The 20,641-nt window shown below is 42.7% G+C and overlaps 1 protein-coding gene across 6 annotated transcripts in view; it reads right to left on the bottom strand.

Annotated features, from left to right (window-relative positions):
• Window positions 1–20,641, bottom strand: part of ZNF565 (zinc finger protein 565) — a 39,623-nt gene that overhangs the window by 4,830 nt on the left and 14,152 nt on the right. For 2 of the 6 annotated variants that reach the window (XM_064293264.1, XM_023541448.2), the window contains 3 exons: window positions 11,204–11,277; window positions 1,735–1,861; window positions 792–890 (listed from right to left, as the gene is read on the bottom strand). In XM_064293264.1, coding sequence (XP_064149334.1) covers window positions 792–890; window positions 1,735–1,861; window positions 11,204–11,212 — 235 coding nt within the window. In that variant the 5' untranslated portion in view covers window positions 11,213–11,277. Of the gene's footprint in view, window positions 1–791; window positions 891–1,734; window positions 1,875–11,203; window positions 11,278–20,641 lie in introns of all 6 variants that reach the window. The other 4 variants (XM_064293265.1, XM_010601618.3, XM_023541451.2 and 1 more) reach the window with 3 other exon arrangements.

Raw genomic sequence — 20,641 nt, 5'->3', positions numbered from 1 at the left:
CTCATAGCGACCCTACAGGACAGAGTAGAACTGCCCCATAGAGTTTCTAAGGAGCACCTGGCGGATTTGAACTGCCAACCTTTTGGTTAGCAGCCGTAGCGCTTAACCGCTATGCCACCAGGGTTTCATTTCACCAAAGAGGCTATGCAAATGGCCAACAAGCATGTGAGAAGATGCTCACCATCATTAACCACTAAAACCCGTTGCTGTTGAATAGATTCCAACTCATAGTGACTCTGTAGGACAAGGTAGAACTGCCCCATAGGGTTTCCAAGGAGAGGCTGGTGGATTCGAACTGCTGACCTTTTGGTTAGCAGCCATAGCTCTTAACCACTGCACCACCAGGGCCCTGCCATTAGCCATCACCAAAAAAAAAAAAAAAACACTTGATGCCACTGAGTCAATTCCAACTCATGGTGACCCATAATCTAAACTATAACGAGATACCATCTCACCCCTATTAGAATCACAATGATCAAAAAAAAAAAAAAAAGAAAACAACAGGCAAAAGGGTGGTCACTAGAGAAGAATGGGGCACATCTCTCTTTGAAGTGAGAGGAAAATATGAGAAGAAAAGAACAAAAAGGAATGAATGGGAGTAAAGGGGAGCTTCCCTTGAGAGGTGACGTTGGCGAGGTCTTTCTTCTTTATGTCTCAGGCCTTTATTCCACGGCCTTGGGAAGGGCTTTGAGAGAGCTTCCCGACAATAACTCAGGTTACTGCTGTCAGTTGATTCAACTGCTGGGATGTTATTCCCAGTGACCTCCCTCACTGGATTAGCCCTTGCTTACCTGGGCACCTTTGTTCTGTCATATCCTTTGCAATCATCCAGGGCTCCTTCCCTTGCTCCAATAAGGAGATGACGTCAGGTTTAGAGATGGAAATTCCTGCTTATAGAAAAAGAAATGGGTCATGATCACGCTGTTCCAAAATTCAAATCCAGTCCCTTGAGGCAATTACAAGAAGAAAGGTGTGAAGGTTGTCCAAAGGATGGGAAGATGGAGGTGTCCAATGAACTGCCCATTTCCGGTTCCACAAAGCACACAATTGTCTTGGGAACAGACAGTAGAAATTCAGCCAGAAGCCTGTAAGTCACCCTAGGAATTCACAATGAAGAAACCAGAGATTCTAGAAGGCTGGTTCTAAATTATTTGGGGCATAAATATCTATGGTGGTTATTCTTCATCTACCCTCTTCTCCCCCACTGATCCATTCCTCGCTGTTCCTCATCCTGCTCCGTGTTCCCTCTGTGCCCTAAACAGCTTCCCTGTAAGGGCTGTATTACCTTTGTCCTATGGTTCCCTGTTGGATTTGGCAGATGGATAGCACTAGCAGGAAGTCAGCAGGCAAGAGGAGAGAGAGTTCAGGGTATTTTTTACCTCTTCCTCCCTTCTTTGACCCAGCAGTTCTGGTGGTAGCTACAACTGCTGCCTGCTGGTCCCTTTTCCTAGGCTCCAGCTCTCACCATGTTTCAGTGGCACTGTTTCCTCCCTTCACTCTTTGTGGCCAGAGGTGGTAAGGGCTTCTCACTGTGTGTGTCCATGGGTGCCTTGTTTCCTCTCTGGCCCTGTTATTGTCGTTAGGTGCCGTCAAGTTGGTTACGACTCATAGCGACCCTATAGGACAGAGTAGAACTGCCCCATAGGATTTCCGAGGAGTTTCTGGTGGATTCAAACTGCCGACCTTTTGGTTAGCAGCCGAACTCTTAAGCACTACACCATACAATGTCCTTACCTAGTGAAACCAAATTACTGAAGTTCTCCAAAGTCACGTCCCTGTACAAGACCTTCTGGGAAGGTTCCAGGTACTTCCATTCTTCCTGAGAAAACTCTACGGTCACATCCCTGAATGACACCAATCCCTGAAACGATAAACTGATGCATTACTTGTAAATTAAAACACTTAAAAAAGAAAAACAAACTTTTCATTGTGAAGATTTCAAAATATATGAAAGTACAGAGAACAATATAACAGTCCCCATAAACCCATCACCTCACTTCAACAATTAACAAGATTTTGCTCATCTTGTTTCATTATTTCCCTTCCATTTTTTTCCCCTAGTGTTTTTTCAGGCAAATTCCAGATAACAAACATCATAGTATTTCACCCACAAATATACAGTATCTAAAAAATTAGACTTGTTTTTAAAAGCATAACCAGAACATCATCACATTTAATAAAATATTTATTATTTTATTATTATAATTAAATATTATTAATATTTTCCTAATAACCAACCCAGGTTTAGGTTGCTCCAACTTTCTCAAAAGTGAATTTTTACAGCTGGTTTGTTTAGATCTGGATTCAACAAGACCCCACACTGCATTAAGGTGGTGGGTCTCCTAAAGTCTCTTGAATCTCTAACTGCCCCCGACAATCCTTTTTTAAATTTTACTGCCATTTATTTATGAAAAAAACATTTGTCTCAGCACATTTTCCCACATTCTGGATTTGCTGACGGCACTTCACTGTGTAGTTTAACGTGTTGCTCTAATTCCACACGTTCTGTGAGGTGGTAGTTAGGTCTGGAAGCGTAAGTCACATTTTTGGGGGGCATAAGTATGTCACAGAGGTGCTTGAACTTCCCACTGCATCCTATCAGGAGGCGTCTAATGACTGACCGACTGTCCCATTTTTAATATGGTTAAGATTGATGAGAAGGCTTAGGTTTTGACAACCCGATCCAACAAGAAAAATGTCTTATAAGATGGAAAGAGAGGAGACAGAGAGGACGGAGTAGGGAGGAGCTGATAAGGCAAGCAAGCGAGCTGGGGCTGAATGCCTATCCCACTGTTGTTCAGTCGATTCCGACTCAAAGTGATTTATGAGACTAAAGGATAGCATGGTCTTGAACATTCCTGTGGATACAGAGAGAACCTTCTTTATACAGCAGGATTCCTCTATTTTCCACACAGGTCTGGGAATAAATAAAATCCAGCTAAGTGGGGTCTATAACCAACTGAAATAACGTGTACAAAACACAGAGCAAACAAGGGCCTGGTAAGTAATAAAGTCTTTAAAAATGAGTTCCTCTTACTAATTTTCCCTTGAGATAATAAAAAAGGTAGAAACCAGAATATCTTGTAAAATCTCTACCTCAAAATACAGAATCTGTAGAATTTTAAGGATTTTCCTGAAGATGCAGGTTCACAGTATTAGTCGGTGGATCTCAACCTAGATTATACTGTCCCCTTTAAGACACATTTGAGCTCATGCCAGGAACAGTCTGATGGTTACAATGATGGAGGGGGCCGGACGGAAGGCCTTGTGCTACTAACAATTAGTGTCTGGGAGCAGGAATGCAAAGTGTCCTGAATTATCTGCGCCATGTACCCAGGCCAGTCTGATACAACAAAGAAACACACTGCTCAAAGCAACAACAGTGCTCGCACTGAGGAGAGTTTGATAGACACCATGAGCATATTCTTTGTTATCACCAAGTTTATAATAAACAGGGTTTTTGTTTGTTTTGGCCAAAGTTTTTATTATAGTATTCGACAGTTGCTTAACAGAAACCCTGGCGGCACAGTGGTTAAGAGCTTGGCTGCTAACCAAAAAGTCGACGGTTTGAATCCACCAGCCGCTCCTTGGAAACCCTATGGGGCAGTTCTACTCTGTTCTATAGGGTCACTATGAGTCGGAATCGACTCAATGGCAAGGGGTTTAGTTACTTACCACACACCTATATGGTCTTATTCGGGGAGGGAGAAAGGGGAGTTCTTGCAGATTTCCAAGGAAATGTCAGAAAGGCAGAATATGGCCAGCATTATCCATTTGCTTTTCTGGGTCTACTGAGTGAACAGCACCTTCCTTATGTAAGCATCTGATCTCCGATTTTTTATACCGAGAACACTGAGATTTCACTGCGAAGACACCTGAAATCCTAAGAGTAGCAAACCCAACCACCCTTCCGGTATCTAGCTTGTTTGTGTAGGCAGAATGAGCCGTCTCTCCATTTTAGATGTTTGTGGAAGATCTTAGTATTGCTCGCCTTGTTTTCTGGGAAGAATCAAATAGGAAGTGGCCTTCAGGGACAGAAACCTAGAGAATTAGAACACTAGTATGCAAGTCAAGTCTTACACATTCAACATTTGCTTGTTGAAAGCAATGTTATAAAAATCAAATAAAATTAAACATGTTTTTCTGTTTTCTTCATAAGACCATAAAAATTATGGAGGAGAACTTAACAGGAAAAAACTTTAAGAGTCACGCAATTTTTCCTTTTAGTAGTCCTGGGGTAGTTATGACAGAATAGGTTCCATTTTTTGTTTGCTTCTTTGAACAGGGATTTTGGTCCAAAGTTTTGCTTTTAAAATCTACTTCTGCCTCCCCCTCTACCAGATGGTCGTCCTCCATGGCCACCAGCTCCTGGTGCTCCTCAGCTTGAACTGCTGTAGGAATCACGTGGAGAACACCCCCCTTCCATAGAAGGGGGAGCCCTCTTTCCTGTCTGCCAACCCCATCATGGCCACTTGAGTAGAGGTCACTTCGGCTGCTTGACTAACTGTCTGGGCTTTCACCACGTCCATCACGCGAGCTGCTGTAATCATCGCAGCATCTGCTTCCTCGTAATATGGCAGGACTCACCTAAGGGCAGCACTACCTGAGTTACCCTAACAACCGCTGGAGTCTCTGCAGGCACCGCCCTGTGGATGATCTGAGCAGTCACGGTCATGACCGTAGAATAAACAGGGATTTTTATTGGCTACATGGTGTTGCATTTTATGTCTTATAAGACAAAACCACTCCAAACAGTGGCAGTTAGCTCAGACAAGATCTGTAGAATCTTCACAGTTTGTTACATCCTCATTAATGCCCATCACTCCTCACTGTTTAGTTCTTCTTGTTCCTGAACTAAGAAAGCTGATGCAGAGCAGACCTTAGTCATGTAAATGTGGCCTACCACCAACATGTGTTGTTTAATCTCAAAATGGACCATTTTATGGTTATTCATTTCTTATGGATTCCCTTATAAAACCAAAAAATTTTCTGTACCTGAAGTTCCCAATTGCAGCCTGTTCTAAAGGCCTCATAAAACAAGAGATGTGTCACCACACACTGAGACCAAGACCAACCACTCCAGCTCCTACCATGTCTACAAGGAAGAGAGAGAACAGCGGGGCTTTTCCTGCAAAACACATAGATGTGAGGTAAATCGTAACCCAAACCCTTTTAAATGCAATTCTAAGCTCTCATGAGAGTAAAAGAAATTAAATCCCAGAGCCAATAAAAGAGGAAACATACACACACAGAGTGGACCAGAGGGAGGTAAACAAACGTGTTAGCAGGGGTCACCCTGAAATCAAATGCCTCGGAGATTAACCTTAGTGTGGGGTCTAGGACATGCACCAAATGGTCCAAGACCCTCTCTTAAAGCCAAGATCCTAGAAGAAGCTACGTACCCTCTTAGTGAAATGGTGTGCTACAGGTAGAAAAAATAAGTATTATCATTAGTGATACCCCTCCTCCTTTCCCTTGCCAATCTATAACCACAGGCCTACTCTCAGGCAAGTTCGAAATTCAGAGTGACATCAACAGTGTAGCTGGGGAAACTGTCAGATAAGAAATTAAATCACAGTGTGCCAAGTTTGAGAATACTCCTAGTGCAAAGTCTCTGTGGAGGAAAGCATCCTTTACGCAGGCCCCTAACAACTACCACATATTAAATTAAATCAAATATGAGCTCAAAACAAATAACTAAAGGAAAAATCAAATGGATTTAGATTCCAAAAGGTGTCAGATATTAGAATTTGATACAGAACATAGAAAACTACATATGGAATATTTAAAGATGGAATAAAAAATGAGTACGGACTAAGAACTCCCCAAAATCGAGTTCAACATTTAGCTGAAGCGGAAACAGCATTGGGAACTCTTACACATTACTGATGGGAGTCTACATTGGTACGCATCCTTTGGAAAACAATCTGACATTATCTGTTGTTGTTAGGTGCAGTCGAGTCGGTTCCGACTCATAGCCACCCTATGCACAGCAGAACAAAACACTGCCCGGTCCTGTGCCATTCTCACAACCGTCGTTATGCTTGAGCTCACTGTTGCAGCCACTGTGTCAATCCATCTCGCTGAGGGTCTTCCTCTTTTCCACTGACCTTCTATTTTACCAAGCATGATGTCCTTCTCCAGGGACTGATCACTCCTGACAACATGTCCAAAGTATGTAAGATGCAGTCTCGCCATCCTTGCTTCTAAGGAGCATTCTGGTTGTACTTCTTCTAAGACAGATTTGTTTGTTCTTTTGGCAGTCCATGGTATATTCAATATTCCTCCCCAACACCATCTAACCCATCGCTGTCGAGTCAATTCTGACTCATAGCGACCCTATAGGACAGAGTAGAACTGCCCCCATAGAGTTTCCGAGGAGCGCCTGGTGGACTCAAACTGCCGATCTTTTGATTAGCAGCCTAGCATTTAACCACTATGCAACCAGGGTTTCCCAACACCATCTAGTGAATCTGAAAATGCACAATCCCAATGACCAGGCATTTCCACCTGAAGACTAAGCAATTCTATGGTACACATACACCCTAAGGGAATTCTTCCAAAAGTGTCCCAGCATACATGTTCAAGAATGTTCACTGCAGTATTTTTTTTTAATAGTAAAATGCCAGAAATGATTAAAAAGTAAATTGGAAAGAATGGATAAGCTGTGATATATTTATATGTTCGGATAACATATTGTGATGAAAATGCATGTTCTAGTGGTGCAGTGGCTAATAGCTCAGCCACTGACCAAAAAGTCAGCAGTCTGAGTCCACCAGTCACTCCCTGGACACCTCGCAGGGCAGTTCTACTCTGTCTTATAGGCTTGCTATGAGCTGGAATTGACTCAGCACCAACACGTAAACTTCTCTAACTTCCCATGTTCATGGATCCAAAGACTTAATATCGTTAAGATGTCGATACTCTCAAATTGATCTGAAGATTCAACTCTATCAAAATCCCAGCTGGATTTCTGACAGAAATTGTCAAGCTGATCCTAACATTAACATGGAAATACAAAGGATGCAGAGAACCAAAACAATTTTGAAAAATAAGAAAAAAGTTGGAGGACTCATATTTTCTGATTTCAAGCTTACCACAAAGCTATAATAATCAAGAGTGAGGTACTGACCTACGGGCAGACATAGAGGTCAATAGAACAGAATAGAGACTGTAGAAATAAACTATTACATTCTGGTCAAGTGATTTTTCATAAGGGTGCCAAGACCATTCAGTGCAAAATTGTCTTTGCAATAAATGGTGCCGGGATAACTAGATAATCTACATACAAAAGAATGAAGACAGACCTGTACCTCACACTGCAGAGAAAAATCAATTCCAAATAGGTAACAGACCTAAATGTTAAGAGCCAAAACTATAAAACTCTTAGATGAAAATATAGGAGTAAATCTCTATGACCTTTGGTCAATGGTTTCTTAGATATGGCACTAAAACATAAGCAACAAAAGAAAAAAAAAAAAAAGAGAGAGGTAAAACGGATTTCATCTAAATTAAAAACTTTGTGCTACAAATGATTCCATCAAGAAAGTGAAAAGATAAAGCATGGAATGGATGAAAATATTTCCAAGTAATTTATCTGATAAGGGGCTTGTATCTAGAACATGTATTCTTATAACAATTAAAAGAAAAACAACCAAAAATTTGCAGAAGATTTGAATAGACATTTCTCCAAGGGAGATATACAAATGGCCAGTAAGCACATGAAAAGATGCTCAACATCATTAGTTATTAGGGAAATGCAAATCAAAACTACAATGAGGGCTTTTTGGGGTCTCCTGGATTGATGAGAACATCCATTGACAGGAGAAGGTGGCATGTTCTTGAGGGCAATGGCAGCCCATGCTGGGAACCCTCCCAGACTTTACCTGATGAATCTCTTTGCTTAGCTTCCAGACTAAGATGGAATATGAAGAAAGGCCTGGATAGCTACTTCCAAAAATCAGCCAATGGAAATCTACTCTGATCATGGGGATGGTGTAAGACTGAGCAGTGTTTCATTCTATGATGCATAGGGTCGCCATGAGTCAGGGGTCAACTTGATGGCAGCTAACAACAACTTACATTAGGATCAAAGATTCACTGATTAAATCAGCAAGCTAACTGGATAACAGATGAAATCCCCATTGTGCATGCCTATCTGAAGCAGTGATGGTGAGATTAGTGTGGCCCGAGTGATAAATAAGATTCCTGAAGGTGCTCTATTTACTGAAAACTGAAGACGATATAAAAGTAAATGCAAAGATAGAGAGAGAGGGAAGATGGCAAAATTGGCACAAAACGAGAGACTGTAAGGGCTGACTCAATAGGGGGAGAGCAAGTGGGAGAAGGGAGTAAGATGTATATAAACCTACATGTGACAGACTGATTGGAATGGTAAATGTTCACTTGAAGCTTAATAAAAATTAAAAAAAAAAAAAAAAGTAAATGCAGACCAGTTGTTGTAACTTGGATGGCCACTTGGAAGCTTTTAAGACCCCAGACACTATGCAACAAACTAGGAGGTGTATAACTTAGTGACATCAATTACACTAATCAACTATGCAGTCATTTGCTCTTAGTCACATGATAGTTTTCCATCATCATAAGCAGAAACTGAGTGCTCCACAAGCAATGACTCTCCCTTTTCCCTCCCTCCCACCTCTAATAACCACTAATAAACTTTGGTCTCTATAAAACAAAACAAAACAACCACAATGAGACACCAATTCACACGCACTAGGATGGCTATAATTAAAAAGACAACAGACACTGGTGATAGTTGCACAACATGACTAATGCAATTGGTGTCACTGAACTGTGCACGTAAAAAATGTTGAACTGGCAAATGTTGTGTTACATATATGTTTTACAGCAATAAAAAATAGTTCTTCACTTAAAAAAAATGAGGAAACTAAAAAAAAAATAGATAATAACAAGTGTTGATGAGGATGTGGAGAAACTGGAACCCTCTTATATTGCTGGTGGGAATGTAAAATGGTGCAATCACTTTGGGAAATAATTCCTCAAATGGTTAAACATAGAGTTATCATGTAAACATATGACCTAGCAATTTCACTACTAGGTATAAACTTAAGAGAAATGAAAATATATGTGCACCCAAAAACTTGTACGCGAATGTTCATAGCAGATTTACCATGATAATCAAACAGTGGAGACAACCCAAATGTCCATCAACTTATGGATGAATGAACAAAATATGATATATTCATAAAATGTAATGTTATTTATATATACAAAGGAATGAAGTAATGACATATGGTACAACATGGATGAATCTTGAAAACATTATCCTAAGTGACAAAAGACCACATATTGCATGGTTCCACATATATGAAATATCCAGAACAGGTAAATCTATACTGAGACAAAAAATGTATTAGTGGTTCCCTAGGGCTGGGTAGGGGGGATTGAGAGGAACTGCAAATGAGTACAGGGTCTCTTTCTGGGGTAATGAAAAAGTTCTAAAATTGACTGTGGCAAAGGTTGCATGACTGTGAATATACTAAAAAACCGCTAAAATTTACATTTTAAATTGGTGAATTTCATTGTACATGAACTGTACATACGGTAAGTACAGCTGTTAAAAAATTATTGAAGACTCCAAAGAATTTTGTTCATGCTGGTTGTATCCATCAATATTTAGCATACTGATATTAAAACTGAGAAGTTTTAAAAATATATATTTAAAAATATCAATAACAAACTCATTACATGGTAACATAAATAACACACTTTTTCAGGAAAAATAACTATTTGCAAAAACAAAAAATTGAGCGCATTGTTTTCCAGTAGAAGACAGTTGGGTTTTCACATCTGCTTCTGTATTTTATCCACTGGGAGAACACATACATGTATTCTCTGGGAAACTCCACCGTTCACTCATTAGAGAATGCCAGTGAAGAAGGCAAATAACATGTTATATTAATATAAAAATAAAGTTTGACCCTGCAGAGCTCATGAAAGGGTATCAAGGTCGTCCTGTACCACGCTTTGAGAACCGCTGATCTAACAATACACATGTCATCAGGAGTGATTTGAAAATACAATGTTGTGTGAGAAAATCGAGTTACACAAATACAGAGAGAGGGTGATAACTTTATGTCAAATTTAAGACACAGAAAACTCAACAGTGTATTGTTTAGGAGGTATTCGTGTATGATAAAACAATTAGAAAATCAAAGGAATGATAAACACAAAACTAAAAGTAGTGATTACCACTGGTGGGACAGGAAGAGAGGGGATCAGGAAATGGAATACAGGTTGTTTCAATGGTATATTAATCTGACGATGAATATACCAGTGCTCACGTTATATACACATATACGTACACATACATATACAACGTAAGTTATAAAAACACTTACAAAGTATACATTTATATGTGTACATACACACATACCAAAAACAAACCAAACCAAACCCGTTGCTGTTCAGTCAATTCCAACTCAGAAAAATACCAAAACCAAACCCAGTGCCGTCAAGTCGATTCCGACTCATAGTGACCCTACAGGACAGAGTAGAGCTGCCCCATAGAGTTTCCAAAGAGCACCTGGCGGATTCGAACGGCCGACCCTTTGGTTGGCAGCCGTAGCGTTTAACCACTACACCACCAGGGTTTCCATAGAGACCCTATAAGACAGAGCAGAAGTGCTGGTGGATTCGAACTGCCAACCTTTTGGTTAGGAGCTAAGTTCTTAACCACAGTGCCACCAGGGCTCCATACACACATACACATATATGTTATAAATGTTTTTATATAAATTCCTTTATAGTATAAAATGTTTTATAATTTAAGAGGGGGTCATGTTTAAAAATGGAAAAAAGAAAGAAAACCATCTTGGTAAATAGAAGAAAATGAAAAGTTATCCCATCTTTAGCCCCACTCGACCGTGGTTCTGATAAAGAAGGCTTTCTTATTTTTCTCAAGATGTAGTTCTGCCCCATGGTGCTCTGGGAGGAGCGCTGTGCTCAGATGCGAACGCTGGTGGAGGAGAAGGGGCCACTACAGGAAGAGACTGGGCTGCTGTGCACCGTTTGCTCACCCCCTGGAGTGGAGGTACTGGGAGCAGGTTACTGAATGAGGCTCAGCAAGACAGGGCGTTTCAGGACAGAGAACACAAATGTTCACATGATTTGGAGAGAAAAAAAGATTATTTCAAGGACAGAGGAAATTTCGACTTACCTGGGCCATGGCTTTTGGAATTGCCTGCCCTGATCCACTTTCTCTGGATTCTTATCTTAGACAAGTGCAGAGTCCTGAAAAAGCAGAGCGGGGAGAGGGGAGGCAGATCCTGATAAACCCAGCTTGCCTCGCCACTCCCAAACACCAACCAAAAGCCAATCGGCTGCCTCCTCCGAGTCGATTCTGACTCATGGCAACCCCATACGCGTCAGAGTGGAACTGTGCTCCACAGGGTCTTCAACGGCTGACTTTCTGCAAGCAGGTCACCAGGGCTTTTTTCTGAAGTGCCTCTGGGTGGTCTCGAACTGCCAACTTTTCAGTTAGCAGCTAAGCAAATTAACCATCTACAGCACTGTCATGGATTGAATTGTGTCCCCCAAAATATATGTCAACTTGGCTAGGCCATGATTCCCAGTATTGTGTGACTGTCTTACATTTTGTGATTTTCCTGTGTGTTACAAACCATAATCTCCGCCTGTGGTTAAAGAGGATTAGGGTGGGATGTAACACCCTTGCTCATGTCATATCCCTGATCCAATGTAAAGGGAGTTTCCCTAGAGTGTGGCCTGCACCACCTTTTATCTTACAAGAGAGAAAAGGAAAGGGAAGCAGACAGAGAGTGGGGACCTTATGCCACTGGGAAAGCAGCGCTGGGAGCAGAGCACATCCTTTGGATCCAGGGCTCCTGCGCGGAGAATCTCCTAGTTCAAGAGAAGACTGGGATTACAAGGACATTCCCCCAGAGCTGACGGAAAGAGAAAACCTTCCCCTGGAGCCAGCGCCCTGGATTCGGACTTCTAGCCTACTAGACTGTGAGGGAATAAACTTCTCTTTGTTAAAGCCATCTACTTGTGGTATTTCCATTATAGCAGCACTAGATGACTAAGACAACCACCCAGGGATTCCACTCCTAAACAGCAATTTGAGTATTTGAACCATGGCTAGTTTGACTGAGAAACTGAACTTTTAAATTTTATTTCATTTTAATTAATCTCAGTTTCAATTTAAATAGCTCTAGAATCTGGAGGTAGATAATGCTTACAATGACATCAGGGGCTGGAAAATGAAGGTGGAGGAATGAAATAAAATAATGATGAGGTCAAGGACCAACGGATCTCATCCATCACTGTAACCCTAGCACTTGCCACAGTGTGTGGAGGACATAGGGGATCAATAAAAACTGAATGAAGAGTTAAAAGTTTGGCTTTCATCCAGTAATGAAGGGAAGGCTGCTGAAAAATTAAAAAAGGCAGGGGATATGCCCGATGATTTTACCGGAGAGGAGCGAAATTAGAGCCAGGGAGACGAACTGGGAGGTGTTTGTATTTCCCAAGCAAATAAAGAGGACCTGGCCCAAGACAATGGCAGTGGGAATGAAGAGGGAGGGGATGAATTCAAGGTACAGGCAAGAACTGAAATCGACAGGCTCTGGCATGATTAGCTGTGGAGGCAGAGAGATAAAGAGGAGCGTCACGGATTGAATTGGGTCCCACCAAACTAATGTGTGCCAACGTGGCTAGGCCATGATGCCCAGTACCGTGAGACCGTCCACCCTTCTGTCGTCTGATGTGATTCTCCCATGTGTTGTTAATCCTACCTCTATGATGTTAATGAGGTGGGATTAGTTGCAGTTACATTAATGAGGCAGGACTCTATCTACAGGATTAGGTTGTATCTTAAATCAATCTATTTTAAGATATAAAAGAGAGAAGCAAGCAGAGAGACATGGGACCTCATCCCACCAACAAACAAGAGCCAGGAGAATAGTGTGTCCTTTGGACCCAGGGTCCCTGTGCTGAGAGGCTCCTGGGCTAGAAGAAGACTGATGACAAGGACATTCCCTCTGAGCTGGAAGAGAGAGAAAGGCTTCCCCTGGAGCTGGCACCCTGAATGAGGACTTCTGGCCTCCTAGACTGTGAGAAAATAAACTTCTGTTTGTTAAAGCCATCCACTTGATGACTAAGACAAGGGTTAGGAGTTCTTTCATATTTATGGAGCTTCTACCTCTGCCGGCATGGCTCAAAGATGATGAATCAGATCCCTGTCCAGCGGATCTCACATTCTAGTGGGGAGAGACAACAAATACTGATATACTGGTACAGATATTCCTCTTTATACACCAGGTGGTAAAAGCTCTATAGAGAAAAATAAAGCAGGGAGCTTTGGAGGAATTCAAGGTGGTCCTAGAAGGCTTTACTGAGAAAGTGACATGCAAGCACAACCTGAAAGGAGTGAAGGAGCCATGCAGGTATCTGTGGGAAGGCTATTCCCAGCAGAAAACCTGCTGCCGTTGAGTCGATTCCAACACATAGTGACCCCACAGGAGAGAGAACTGCCCCACAGAGTTTCTAAGGAGCAGCTGGTAGATTCGAACTACCAACCTTTTGGTCAGCAGCCTGAGCTCTTAACCACTGTGCCACCAGGGCTCGGCCTCAAGGCTTACCTTGATCCACAAAGAGGAAGGAGACCGGAGTGGCCGGAGTGGAGTGTGCGAGAGAAGAGAGGTCAGAGGTGAGGTTAGAGAAGTAGCTGGGGGTTAGATCACATGAGGCTTGTAGGCTACTTGAAAAACTTTGGTTTTTACCCTTGAGTAAGCCAGGACGCCAGTGGGCTGGTTTAAGCCAAGGACTGGCATGATGTGATTTACATTTAAGGGATCATTCATGGAGAATGGACTGTAGGGCGAAGGGGGGAAAGCAAGGAGACCGGTGAGTTTACTGCAGTAATCCAGGCAAGCAGTGGTGGCGGCTGACATTAGGGTGCTGGTGGGGGAGGTGATGAGATGTGACCAGATTCTAGGTACTCTCTGAAGGCAGAGCTGACACGATTTGCTGATTTTGGTATAAGAAAGAGAGAGGGAAAAAAAATAAAAAGCTGAGATAGGTTTTTGTCTTGAATGACTGGCAAATAACTGGAAGTATGAGACTGTAATTTTTTTTTTTTAACATTGAAAAAATGGTGAGAGTAAAAGATTTGGATGGACTAATTAGAGGTTCTGTTTTAGACCTTAACACTTGAGACTCTCATTACATATTACAGTGCAGTGAATGGCTTAATATGACCCATCTAGTCATAGTCTTTGTAACTCCTACCAAATAGCTAGGTGGGACTACGCAAATGAGGTGTTTGTGGCCCACCAAGGGGACTGGATAGCTTGCTAATAATGTAATTAGGGTGCGTGGCACTCTTGTGGGGGTGGGACCACGCAAATAAGGTATATGGAAACTTAACGAAGGGATTGGTCAGTTTTGCCATCCTGTTAGGCTTAAAATGAGCTATCCCAGAGGCAGGAAGGGAGGATCTCACCACCACCAAGAAAGAAGAGCCAGGAGTGGAGCACACCCTTTGGACCTGGGATCTCTGCACTGAGAAGCTCCTGGAACCAGGAGACTGAGAAAGAGAGTTTAACACTGAAGACAGCTAAAAATGGTGGCAGAGAAACAGCAGCAGCAGAGGCAACAGACCGGCAGGAGAAAGTGTGTTGGGCTTCCAGCCCACGGAGGAGAAAGCTGAGCGCCTTTGGGCGGGAGGCTTGCTGGCAGAGCAGGGTGCCTCTGGGCACTTGGTGGAGCTAGGTTTGCAGACCCACAGAGCCAGGGCTGAGTGCCTTCCAGCAGAAGTTTACTGGCAGACTGGGGTGCTTTGGGCACTTATTGGCAAAGCTAAAAGACCTTTGTAACACTTGCCCGAGCAGGGCAGGGGCCAGGCTGAGGGGCCAAGGGCCAGAGAGAGGCCTGCCTGGAGGCGCAGCTGACAAGAGGCTGTCCTGATCAAGGAACTGTATCCTGAGAGTTCCTAAACCTGAATTGTAACCTGTTAACTTCTCTAATAAACCCAATAACTGTGAGGATGGTCTGGGAGTTATGTGTGGTCATTGCAGGCATTATTGAACCCAGCAGAGGAGTAGAGAGTGCTGTGGGAGGGACAGATGGTGCCAGAATGGGTAAAAAGGTCTCGGGGTGGAGGCATGTCTGACCTCTGGCTCACAGGAATCAGCCTTGGGCTGTTGGTCTTGATTATCCTTCCCCCTTGTGAAGTAAGAGGAGGTCAGACGCCACCCCCACACCATTATTACATATATCCAAGTGGAGAGGTCAAGTATCTAGTTAGATATTTGGTTCTGATGTTAGGGAGAAAGTCCTATACAGATGTCAGTATTTAAAGCCTTGAGATTAGGTAAGTTCACCTACAGAATGAGTGACTAGGAGGAATGAACAACGGAGTACAGAGAGGAGTCACCAGTCAGTAGAAGGAAAAAATAAGAAAAAGTGGGATCCTGGAAGCCCAGTGAAGAAAGTGCACCAAGAAGGAAGTTGAGAACAATGGCCAAATGCTACTACGAGATCCAGTGAGATGAGGAATGAGGACTGTCCATTGGATTTGGCATTACAGAGATCACGAGTCCTGATAAAAGCTGATTCTTTGCAGTGGAGAGCACCGAAGCTTGACTGGAGTGAGTTCGACAGAGAATGGAAGGAAAGGAAGTAGAGTCAAAGAGCCAACCCTTTTAAGGAATTTTTCTGGAAAAAAAAAAAAAACAGAAACGGAGCTAGAGGTGGATATAGGGCCCAGATAGGGATTTTTTGAAGACGGGAGAAATTACAGCATGTTTTATACTGACAGGGTAATCCAGTTGTGCAAAATTAATAACCCAGGGACAGAGAAGACAACTGCTGGAGCGATGACCTTGAGTAGGACAGTGGGCATGGGAACCAGCACCCAAATTCTAGGGGTTGAATCACAGAAGATCACAGATGGTTCGTGCCTAGGAAAGGCGCATTCCTGAAATGGGTACGGGGATTACCAGTGGGTCTAGGGTGAGGTGGGGTGGTGCTATTCACACAAACTTTTCGTTTAGTTTTATCTTCACAACCACCCTGTAGGTTAAATAAAGTCGCTTTCATTTCTCACTTGGTACAGAGGAAGAGCTAAAATGCCCGAGAGGTTATGAGATTCACTTAGGGTCACAGATGGGAAATAACAGATGCGATAGGGCCCAAGTGTCCTGTTTTCCTGTCGATGGAAGTTTCCATCACAGTAAACTGCTTCCCATGGTTATTACCTTTAATTAGGGATGAGCCATAAATCCCAGGGTAGAAAGGGAACACATGAGGGAAGGAGATTCACGGGAGAAGGAAACAGGATCCTTTTACAAGTGCTCTGTCACAGGAGACAGCTCAGACAAGCAATAGTTTCTGCTATTACAGATATGATGGAAATTCGGGGGGAAAGGCCTAGGAGATCATCTCAGAACTCAGAGGAAAAAGACACAGAAATGGATTCTGAAAGTAAAGACCTGAGAAATAAAAGAAATCCTGAAGACCTGATACATGTCTAAAAGTGGGGAATGTGGCTGAACAGCTGGAGGAGAAGAGGTGAATGGAAGAATATTTACCCAAGAAGGGGAAAAGCTTGAATTTTTAAACTGAAAAGAATGCCCGAGAGCTTGCGAAAATCCATAAAGAGCCACATCTGGATACAACCTGGTGACAATTCTGTAATTTTTACTTAAAATGTGATATTCACCACTCTTAAACGTCCATGGACTATTCAGAATTCAATATGTCACACCAGGAAACCCTGATGGTGTAGTGGTTAAGTGCTATGGCTGCTAACCAAGAGGTCAGCGGTTTGGATCCACCAGGTGCTCCTTGGAGACTATGGGGCAGTTCTGCCCTTTCCTATAGGGTCACTATGAGTCGGAATCAACTCGATGGCAATGGGTTTTTATATCATACCAGGATTGTTCCCAGTTGGGGGTCTTTGTCCATTCTGCCTGGAATGAGCCTTTCTCTGGACAGTCACAGAGCTTGCTTTCTTCCTTCATTAAGGTCTCTGTTTAAGGGGCACCTTTGTGCCCAAACTATGTAAACATCACCCCTTGCCACTCTCTCTCTCCTTCCCTGCTCTGTTTTTCTTTAGAGCTCTCACTGCTAGTAGACAATACATTCTATATCTGCTTGTCAACGATTTGACTCTTCCCACTAAACTTTAGGATCTATGAAAGCAGGGATCTTTGCTGGTTTTATTTATGACTATTTCCTTTGGATGTAAGATACTGTATGGGAGGCACTCAAACACTGCTTGAATAAATTTACGAACGTACAAGATCACAACAAAAACCTTAAAATTTTACCAAAGGAGAAGTTTCTCTTTCTATTTTCTGTGGTTATAAGACAAAAAGAAATCACAAGTAGATAAAGTATTTGATATAAAAAAATTAAATAAATGTAGACATATTTCAGACAAATGTAAAAACGTATTTCTATTTTGGGGGCCTATGACACAAAAGGCAGAAAATGCAAAGAAAAAATTGATACATTTCAGAAGATAAAAAAAATTCTACACCAAAATACCAAAATCAAAAAACACAAAGAGTAAACCCAACGTATCGGTACTGGTTCGCCAGCTATAACGAAGGTCCCACGCATTAAGGCGGTGATAACAGCAGCAACAGCGTGCAGAGGACAGAGAGGGAACACGGGAATGCTCTGAGCTTTCTGCGCAATTTGCTGTAACCTAAAAAAAAATTGACTGCTCTAAAGAATAAAATGCATTACAAAGAAAAGAGGGGAAAAAAGGCAAACAATAAAATGAAAAGCAACAGCTGTGACTCATAAGTCAGACAAACAACAAAGATGGACCGTTCTTTTAAAGATACATTTTTAGAACAAAAAGCAACAGTTTTAGAAAAAATGAGCAATGGCTGCGACGGGCAGTTCCCTAAATAATAAAACAGCCCATCACTTAACAACAGGTTTTAAGCCTCCTTAGTAAAGAAGGGAATGCATGTTAAAACAATAAGGCAATACCATTTTACAGGTGTCAGACTCGAAAAGACGTGAAAGATCGATGTTACCACACATTAGCAGGAAGGCAGGAGAAGGGGAGCTACAGCTGCTACAAACTCCCAACGAGCAACAACGAGCAACGTTAGCGGAAAGCAAGCCATGCGTGCGCTTTGACCAAGCAATTCCGAGTCTGAGACTCTATCCAAAAGCTGTCTGTGGGATATATTAACGGGGACTCTGTTGACAAGGGAAGAAGTTTGGAAAGAACTTAAAAATCCTTCAAAAAAGGACTGATTAAATAAACTGTATCCATATAATTGAAACACTGTTGCCATAGAAGAACGATACGGATCTCGCCCATGTAAAGATGTTCAGGAAGCAATGCTGGGGGAGGAAGGTAGGTTACAGAACAGATGTGTACCTTAGTCCTATTTTTGTAGGAAACACATACACATGCACACATACACATATACAGGACACATACGTGTACGTACGGGTAGTCACAGAAGACACTGAAAGGATTTGCAGTTAAATGTTTACAGTATTTGTCTCCAGGTGTTTTTCTGTATTTTCTAGCTGTTGCCTTAAGCATATGCCTTATACTCATAAAAATTAATGTAACGAATCCCTCCTCACTGCCGGGGGTGGAGTACAAAGAGAGATACAAACGGGGTGATTGATGAGTGATAGCGAGGTGCCTGTGGGAACTTCCATGCTGAAGGAGCTTCATCTTCTCTGTGGCCCTAGAGCCTAAAGGGCAAGTTTGACGTCCCTCGGAGGAGGTGAGCTTTCATACGAAAGGCTTTCCCTTCCTAAGTCTCCCACTCACCTGAGCACAGGCCTCCCCACCGCCCAGGGATGTCCTCCTTGTTCCAAAAAGAAATCACACCTAGTCTACAGACAACTTCCTACACACAGAAAAAGAAAGAAATGGGTCTTACCCAGGGTGGTAGGACTTGTTAATGTTTCACAGTGACCTGGTCTTCCTTGCCTTCTGGGCACAAAGAAGATGACATTTTTTAACCCCTTGCAGTTAGACGGGGAGCCCTGGTGGCACAGTGGCTAAGAGCTCGTCTGCTAACCAGAAAGTCGGCAGTTCGAGTCCACCAGCCGCTCCTTGGAAACCCTATGGGGCAGTTCTACTCTGTCCTCTAGGTAGTCACTGTGAGTTGGAATTGACTCTATGGCAACAGGTTTGGTTTCTTTGGTTGTGCAGGTAGGCAGGGCCACAGGCTGGCTCTGGGCAATGACATAGGAACAGAACTGGTGTGATTTCCATCTGAGCCACTGGAACGGCTGCACAATTCCCCTGTCTTTCCCCTCCTGGACGTGCCTTTAAGCTGGTGTACCTTCAGGACGGTGGGGCCTCCTCTGGTTTGGGACCCTGCCTATGTGGCCTCACAGTGGACATGCAGCATGAGCAGGAAATAAAACGCTGTTTGGTAAGCCACTGAGACATGGGGGTTATCTGCTATCATGGCAGCAATCCTGCCTGCCCTACCTGACACGCTAACTCGGCTACGCTATGGCTGCATAAAACACAGATTCAGTCCCAGGGCCTTGGTCAAAACAAAAAAGGGCAATACAGGGGGAAAAAAAAAAGGAAGTTTCAGAAATGACATAGCAGAGCCGTCCATGTCCAAGGCTATAAATTTCAATGGGATTTCTCACAAACGGACAATGCAAAACGAAAGTCCCTAAAAGGCAGATCATGAGCCATGGGGCAAGCTGATCTTAATCAGCAAAATGAAACTCCTCTTCAGATCTCAAACATACAAATCCTTCTGGGCAAAGTTTAGCCATCTACAGAGCACCCCAGTAAAGCTCAAAGCTACACTCCTGGATTTTCCCTGTCTCTGACTTGACAGACGTTCTTGTTCCTCAGAGGCCCTGGGTTCTACATTCACATGGTGTGGGCTGAAAGACTGGGGAAGTTGGCCGAGTCATGGCAACTAGAGCATACAGGTACCTCCTCCTCAACTTTAGTAATCCATTTCTGAAAAAGCAATCATTGAGGGAAAACCCTGTTAACCTGACTATACTAGGCCCAAGAGGGAGTCACTAACGCTAAGCCCCACGTCAGCAAACCAAAACCTAACTAGCTCTATTCCCTGTAAATGCCTGACCTTCTCGAAGCAGACACCTAAGCTAACCAATTAGGATTTATCCACTCGGTTTAACCTAGTTTAAAATTTCCCCTTAATCCCGAACGAGGAAAGAAAGCACCTACCAGGCAATCCAGAATTGTCCAGTATAGTTTCCTTGTTCTTGTGTGTCTGGGTTACGGACTGAATTGTGCCCTCCAAAAATATGTGCTGTGGTTATAATCTCATTTTGGAATGGGTTGTCTTTGTTATGCTAATGAGTCAGGATTAGTGTAGGGTGTGTCTTGAGTTAATCTCTTTTGGGAAGTCCTAAATCCAGACTTCTAGCCTAGGGACCCACTTGTGGTATTTGTCATAGCGGCACTAGATAACTAAGACAGAATTTGGCACCAAAAGAGTGGGGCGTTGCTCTAACAAATACCTACAATGTGGAAGTGGTTTGGGAATTGAGTAATGAGTGGAGGCTGAAAGAGTTTTAAGATGCCTAACAGTAAAACCCTGGTGGTGCAGTGGTTAAGTGCTATGGCTGCTAACCAAAAGGT

This window comes from Loxodonta africana, chromosome 11, assembly GCF_030014295.1.
Source record: "Loxodonta africana isolate mLoxAfr1 chromosome 11, mLoxAfr1.hap2, whole genome shotgun sequence".
Classification (NCBI taxonomy): Eukaryota; Metazoa; Chordata; class Mammalia; order Proboscidea; family Elephantidae; genus Loxodonta; species Loxodonta africana.
Note: the sequence above shows the minus strand (reverse complement) of the source record. Positions and strands in the feature narration are given on the sequence as shown.